Source organism: Chrysochloris asiatica, unplaced genomic scaffold (assembly GCF_000296735.1).
Source record: "Chrysochloris asiatica unplaced genomic scaffold, ChrAsi1.0 scaffold00268, whole genome shotgun sequence".
NCBI lineage: Eukaryota > Metazoa > Chordata > Mammalia > Afrosoricida > Chrysochloridae > Chrysochloris > Chrysochloris asiatica.
In genome coordinates, this window is record NW_006408786.1 from 2,472,352 (window position 1) to 2,480,799 (window position 8,448).

At 37.8% G+C, this 8,448-nt stretch overlaps 1 protein-coding gene across 1 annotated transcript in view; it reads left to right on the forward strand.

Annotated features, from left to right (window-relative positions):
- Window positions 1-8,391: 8,391 nt before the first annotated feature.
- Window positions 8,392-8,448, forward strand: part of CLEC17A (C-type lectin domain family 17, member A) — a 28,653-nt gene continuing 28,596 nt past the window's right edge. The window contains exon 1 of the mRNA XM_006874323.1: window positions 8,392-8,399. Coding sequence (XP_006874385.1) covers window positions 8,392-8,399 — 8 coding nt within the window. The remainder of the gene's footprint in view (window positions 8,400-8,448) is intronic.

Consider the following 8,448-nt stretch of genomic DNA (forward strand, 5'->3'; position numbering starts at 1 on the left):
AACAACAACAACAACAATTAATCGTTGACAGAAAGATCAAGAAAATCAAGGAGAACACAGAAAAACCTTTAGAAGAAGTCAGGAAAACACTATAAGAACAAACAGACCAAATAAATGTAAATTTTGAAATAGTACAAAACCTGCAATTAGAAATCCAGAAGATTAATAGTAAGATTTCAATAGTGGACAATAAGTAGATTCGAAGCAATGGAAGTCCAAATTAGTTAGCCTGAAGATACATCTCTCAATACAGAGTCCTGGTGTGGTGTTGTAGGATGAACACTGGGCTGCTAACCCCAAGGTTGGCACTTCAAACCTACCAGCTGCTCCTAAACAGTATACAGGGTTGTTATGAGTCTGAAACGACTTGTCAACACTTAACAAAAAACAGGCTAGTATGCTAGAAGAACAATAACAAAAAGCAGAATGAAAAAATCCAAAGAAAGTCTAAGAGTTACATGGGACACTATGAAGAAGAATAACTTATGTGCGATTAGAATTCCAGAACAAAAAGAGACAACCACCCCCTAAAAAAAAGCACAGAGAAAATTGTTGAGGAGTTGTTGGAAGAAAACTTCCCTAACATCATGACAGATGAGAAGATAAGCATACAAAAAGCTGAAGGAACCCCAAATAGGATAGATAACAAAAGAGAACCACAAAGACATATTTTAATCATACTTTCTAAAACCAAAGACAGCTCAGGATAAATGAAAAGTTATCTAAAATGAAGAACCAATAAGACTAATCACTGATTTCTCAGCAGAAACCATGCAGGCAAGAAGACAAGGGATGGCATATGGAAAACTCTGAAAGAAAAAAAAATTGCCAACCAATAATCACATATCCAGCAAAGCTGTCCCTCAAATATGATGGTGAAATAAGAGTATTTCCAGTTAAGTAGAAATGAAAGGAATTTGTAATAACAAGACAAACTTTACAAATAATACTAAAGGATGCTCTTTGCACTGAGAACCAACAACAGAAGACAACCTGAGATTAATATGCATGACAATACCACCCAGAACTCAATCCAGGTATAGAAGTATTTAAAGTAAACCAAACCTACAAGATCAAATATGAGAACCAGAGGTATCAATTTATAATGAAGTCAACTACAAAGCAAAAAGAGGGAATAGAACTTCCCAATGGTGAGGAAATCAAGTTGATTTTAAGATAAAACAGACTGTTTTAAACGGTGAAAATTTTAAAATAAGTTACAGGGTAACCTCAAAGAAAATGAATACACCTTCACATTAAAACAGAAAAGAGGAGAATCAGGAAGATTTAGTAGACATTTTTGTTAAGTGCTGTCAAATTGGTTCCAACTCATAGCAATCCTATACAGAGTGTCCAAGTGGGTTTGAATTGCCAACTTTGTGGTTTGCAGTCCAGTGCTGACCTTACAGTGCCACACCAGAAGTCCTTAACATATTAACATAAGAGAAATAAAGAAAATCCACACACATAAAATGAAAGCACAGAAACAAAGAAGCCAGTGCATCAGACAAAAAATATACGGCAAAATAACAACAATCAATTTATACCAATGGATAATTACACTGAATGTAAACGGAGTAAATGCACCAGTCAAGAGACAAGAGAGTAGCAGAATGGATAGAAAACAGGATCTTTCTATATGCTGCCTACAAGGGACACATCTTACACACAAAGACAGAAAATATTGTGTTAACCCAGATTTTCTAGAGAAGCAAAATCGGTGAAACATATTTATGCATATATATATATATGTTTACTATCAAGGAAATGGCTTACAATTGTACAGTCCTAGATTCCCAGAGGAAGAGAGAGAGTCCCTCCGAAATGTCCACTATATTGGGAGTAGGCCACACCCTCAAGGAAGCATCCCTTCAGTTGATTAGCTACTCATAGTCACTTACCATAGAGTTAACTATGCCTGTATTAGGTTTCATCACCATGGGAATAAGCAAAGCTCAACTGCTAAACTGCTGGAAATCCTGGCCTAGTCAAGTTGACACAGAACCCTAACAATTACATAAACTAAAAAAAAATCAAAGGATGGGAAAAAAAACAACAACAAAAAAACAAGCTTATGGAAATCAAAACTGAGTAGGAGTGGAGATTTTAATGTCTGATAAAATAAACTTTAAGGCAAAAACCAGCATAAGAGACAAATAAGGACATTATTTTGTGACTAAAGGTTCAATTGACCAAGAGGGCATAACCGTAATAAATATCTATGCCCCCCTATGAAAGAGCCTGAAAGAACATAAATCAAACTGTAATAGAACTGAAGAAAGAAAGAAACAACTCTACAATAATAGCTGTTGTAGTTGTTAAGTGCCATCAAGTTGGGTCTGACTCATAGCGACCCTGTACAGGGTTTCCAGTGGTGGCTGGTGGGTTTGAAACACTAACCTCATGGCTCAAACCAACTTTGCAGTCTAGTACTTATCCTAGTGGTGGAGTCGGTTTCGACTCATAACCTATACAGGGTTTCCAAGGCTGTAAATCTTTACAGGAGCAGAAAACCTCATCTTTCTCCCGCAGAACAGCTGGAAGTTTCGAACTGCTGACCCTGAGGTTAGCAGCCCGATTCGTAACCACTACGCTACCAGACTGCCTTACTTATCCTTGTAGGAGATTTTACTACATCATTTTGGCTGAAGGACAGAACAACTAGAAAATAACTCAACAAAGACACTGAAGAAATAAATAACACAATCAACCAAGATGACCTCATAGACATATACAAAGCACTCAACTCAACAACATCACAATACACATTCTTCTCCAGTGCACATGGAACATTCTCCAGAATAGACCATATGTTAAGCCACAAAGTGAACTGCAATACATTTTAAAACATAAAAATACTACAAAGAATCTTTCCAGATCACAATGCTATGAAATTAGAAATTTACACTAGACAGATCAAGAAAAAAAGAAATCAAATACATGGAAATAGAACAATACCCTGCTTAAAAGCTACTGGGTAATAGGTAAAATGAAAAATGAAAAAAAAAAAATCCTTAAGTTAAATGACAAAATTACTACTTACCAAAACCTTTGAGATACAACAAAAGCAGTGTTCCATGGGCAATTAATAGTAATAAATGCATACATCCAAAAAGAACCAGTATCAAAACCTTAAACAAACATCTTCAACAATTAGAAAAAGAGTAGCAAAGTGTACCTACTGCCACCAGAAGAAAAGAAATAATAAAGTTTAGAGCATAAATAAACAAAACAGAAAATAGGAAAACTAAAAGACAAGAAGTTGGGTCTTTGAAAGGATTAATAAAATGGACAAATAAATGGCATATCTAACAAAAGAAAAGAAGAAGATACAAACAACACTAATAAGAACTTATATGGGTAATATCACAACAGAACCAAGAGGAAAAAAAAGGATAACAACACAATACTATGAAGAATTGTACTCCAACAAGTTTGAAAATCTAGAAGAAATAGACAAATTTCTAGAAACACACGACCGACCTAACTAACACAGGTTGGAGTAGAAAACTTAAACAGGCCTGTAACAAGAGAACAAGTTAATTAAGTCATTAAAAAACTCCCAAGTGAAAAAAGAATCCAGGCTCAGTTGGCTTTACTGGTGAATTCTACCAAACATTCAGAGAAGAACTGATGCTCAAACTATTTCATTCTATTGAAAAGGATGGAAAACTCCCAAATTCATTTTATGAAGCAAGCATAACTCTGATATAAAAACCAGGCAGAGATATCACTAAGAAAATTGTAGTGAACATAGATGCAAAAAATTCAACAAAATCCTAGCAAATAAAAACCAACAACACATCAGACCAAGTGGGATTCATACCAGACATGTAAAAATGGTTCAATATTAGAAAATCAGTGTAACCCACCACATAAATAAAAACAAGGGAAAAAGAAATTATTCAATTGATGTAGAAAAGGAATTTAACAAAATCTAACAGTCATTGCTAATAAAAACACTCAACAAAATAGAAACAGAAGGGAAATTCCTCAACATATTTAAGGGCGTATACATAAAACTAACAGCTAATATCACTCTTAATGGTGAGAAACTTAAGTCAATCCCTTGTGAACAGGAACCAGACAAGGGTGTCCTTTATCACCACTCTTATTCAATATTGTGTTGGATATCCTAGCCAGAGCTATAAGGCAAGAAAGAGAAATTGGCAAAGAAGAAGTAAAACTCTCTATTTGCAGATTATATGATCCTATTCTTAGAAAACCCCGAAGACTCCATAAGAAAATTATTGTAACTCATTGATAGATTCAGCAAAGTGGCAGGGTACAAGGTAAACACACAAACATCAGTTGGATTCTTTTACACTAATAAAGAGAGCTCTGAAAAGGAAACCAGAAAAAGAATACCATTTACAACAGCCACCCAAAAGATGAAATATTTGGGAACAAATCTAACCAGAGAAACAAAAGACCTCTACAAAGATAATTACAAGAAACCAAAAAAAAAAAGACCTGCAGAAATGGAGGATTATACCCTGTTCATGGATAGGAAGACTTAACATTGTGAAAATGCCAACACTACAGAAAGTAATCTATAGATATGTTGTTGTTGTTAGGTGCCATCGAGTTGGTACCGACCCATAATGTTGGGGGCCAAAAGGCTTACAGGCCTCATAAAACTTAAAGTCTGGGTATAACCAGACAAAGCCTGTTTATTTAACACAGGGAAAGTAGCCTTCCCAAGATCACGTGACTCACAGCAAAAGATAAACATGCAGGGAAAGCAGCTTTCCCAAGGTCACCTGGTTCATAGCAAAAGATAAACTTGTAACTATGCTAAGCAACCATGATTTGCAGAACTGCCCTATATAAACTTCTTGCTTTCAATAAACTTCGTCACTCGCCATCAGCCTGTGTCCCTGGCCTGTTTTCATCCCTGTCTCACCCTCGGGCATACCCACGTAACGGGGTTCCCCTCGAACCCCAACACCATAGTGACCTTATGCACAGCAGAACGAAACACTGCCCGATCCTGGGCCAACCTCACTATTGTTGCCACGCTTGAATCCATCGATGCTGCCACTTGGCCAATATCCATCTCATTGGGAGTCTTCCTCTTTTCCCCTGACCCTCCACCTTACCAAGCATGATATCCTTCTCCAGCGACTGCTTCCTCCTGACAATATGTCCAAAATATGAGAGACGAAGTTAATCTATAGATGTACCACTTCCAAATCTAGATTCCAACATCATTCTTTAAAGAGATGGAAAAACTAATCACTAACTTGTTATATAGAGGAAAGAGACCTCAGATAAGCAAAGCATTATTAAAAAAGAAGAGAGCAAACTAGGAGGCCTCTCACTTACCAATCTCAAAACCTATTTTATAGCCACAGTAGTCAAAACAGTCTGGTACTGGTACGAAAGACGAAAGAGCAACAGAACAGAATTGAGAATCCAGAAGTAAATCCATCCATCGATGGTCACTTGATCTTTGACAAAGGGCCAAAATGCATTAAATGGGGAAAAGATAGTCTCTTCAACATATGGTACTGGCAAAATTGGGAATACACTTGCAGAAAAATGAAACAAGACCCATATCTCACCCCATAAACAAACTTGAAATCAACATGGATTAAAGACCTAAATGTAAAACCTAGAACTATCCAGATCATCAGTGAAAAAATTGGGAGAAATTGAGGAATTGTGTAGTGATGTAAGTACACTATCAGACATAACTGAAAACACATCAACAGAAGGCAAGGTAGACGACTGGGACCGCTTAAAAATTTGACACTTGTGTGCATCAAAGGATTTCACCAAACGAGTTAAAAGAGCACCCACTAAGTAGGAAAATATGTTTGGCAACAGCATATCAGACAAAGGACTACTCTCCAAAATTTATAAAACACTCAATACTTCAACAAACAGGCAAATAATCCAATTAAAAATGGGCAGAGGACATGAACAGATAATTCATACAAGAAGACATTCAAGATGCCAACAAACATATGAAAAAAATGCTCATGATTAGTTGTTGTTGTTGTTAGGTGCCATCAAGTCAGGACCGACTCATAGTGACCCTATGCACAGCAGAATGAAACACTGCCTGATTCCGGGCCAACCTCACAATTGTTGCCATGCTTGAGCCCACTGATGCTGCCACTTTGCCAATTCATCTTGTTGGGGGTCTTCTTTTTTTCTCTGACCCTCCACCTTACCAAACATGATATCCTCCAGTGACTGGTCCCTCCTGACAATATGTCTGAAGTATGAGAGATGAAGTTTGGCCATCCTGGCCTCCAAGGAGCACTCTGGCTGCACTTCTTCCAACACAGATATATTGGTTCTATGGGCAGCCCATGGCACTTTCGATATTCTCCTCCAACACCATAACTCAAAAGCATCAATTCTACGGTCTTCCTTATTCACTGTCCAGCTTTAGCATGCATATGAGGTTATTGAAAATACCATGGCTTGGGTCAGACGCACCTTAAGCCTCAAGCTGACATCTTGGCTCTTCAACACTTTAAAAAGGTCTTGTGCAGCAGATTTGCCTAATTCAATACATCGTTTGCTTTCTTGAGATACAAATCAAAATAATAATAAGGTATTTTACTCCAGCACTAATAGCATTGTTCTAAAAAACAGAAAACAAGTGCTGGCAAGATTTGGAGAGACTGGGACACTCTTACACTGCTGGTGGGACTGTAAAATGGTACAACCACTGTGGAAAACTGTATGGCTCTTGCTAAAAAAGTTTGAAATACAAGTAGTTACAAATCGGACTTCTAATCTCACGGTCAGCAGTTCGAAACTACCAGCTGTTCCTTGGGAGAAAGATGAAGCTTTTTGCTCCCGTAAAGATTTACAGCCTCGGAAACCCTGCACAGGGTCGCTATGAGTCGGAACTGACTCCATGGCACATAACAACAATAACAACATGACCCAGCAATCCCTCTGCTTGGTAGCTATCCTCAGGAAATAAGACCCATGACACGAGTAGATCTATGCACACATGTGTTCGTTGCAGCATTATCATAATAGCACAAAGATGGGAACAGTCTAAATGACCATCAATAGAAGAGTGGTTAAACACGTTCTGGTACACACACATGCAATGGGATATTATGCAATGTTGAAGAATCATGAAGACTATTCAAAATATGTCACAACATGGATGAACCTGGAAGACAGTATGCTGAGTGAAATCAATCACAAAAAGACAAATATTGCATGAGACTACTGATGTAAAAATTTAAGACAAGATTTTCTTGCTATGAGTGGAGCGTGAGGTCCCTACCTAGAAAAGAGGTGACGGCAGAGACAGTGGCAGAGGCCTTGGCCTGGAGAGACTGAGCAGTTGCAGACTCTAGACCCATGGATCGAGAAAGGCCAAGTGCTTGCAGGCAGGAGCCTGACCGGCAGAATGGGTCCTTTGAATATTTAAATGAATATACATTTTTTTGTTTTGCATGTGTGCATCAAATATTTTTTGCTTTGTTCATTCGTGAAATATAAGATGTGAATGGGAAAACACAAAGAGGAAGTGGGATAACTGTTGTTGCAGGGAGGGGTTGTACTCATTGAGCTGGAACAAAGTATATGATTTGTTAAATGTAAGGCTGATGATCTGTCTGTAAACCTTCACTCCAAATTCACAATAAAAAGTTAAAAAATGTATTTTCTTGCTAAATGAAGCATTCTCTAACAACTAAGGGGTGGGTGAGGGAAAAATAAAATGACTAGAGGTAAATACTGTGAACTGATGGTATATGGAGTGGACTACAATCATTGTAATGACACGAAATGCACAGTTTGTTGAATGTGGGACTGATGATCTGTTTTGTAAACCTTCACTCAAGTCACGATAAAAAGCTAAAAAAATATCATCTCACACCAACAATAACAGCAAAGATCCAAAATGTAGAGGACAATAAATGCTGGTGGGGATGTGGAGAGACTGGAATACTCCTGCATTGCTGGTGGGACTGCAAAATGGTCCAACCTCTCTGGAAAGCAATATGGCACTTCCTCAGAAGGTTGCGAATAGAAATACCTTGTGATCCAGCAATTCTTCTACTTGGAATTTACCCACAAGAAATATGAGCCACAATACAAGAAGATATATCCACACCAATGTTCATAGCAGCACTATTTACAATAGCAAAAAGACGTAGGCAGCCAAAGTGCCCATCAACTGAAGAATGGATAAACAAACTGTGGTACATACACACAATGGAATAGTATGCTACCTTGAAAAATAACAAGAAAGCTGCAAGCCACCGCTTAACATGGATGAACCTTGAGGGCATTATATTGAGTGAAATTAGTCACGAAAGAAGAAATGCTGCATAGGACCACTACTGTAAAAGACTAAGAAAAAGAACCCACACTAAATGGGGGTGGGATTCTCTGCTGGTTGCTGGGATGTGGGGGTAGGGTGAGGGGAGGGAGGGGAAGATGGAGCACAGAGCAGGGAATAGA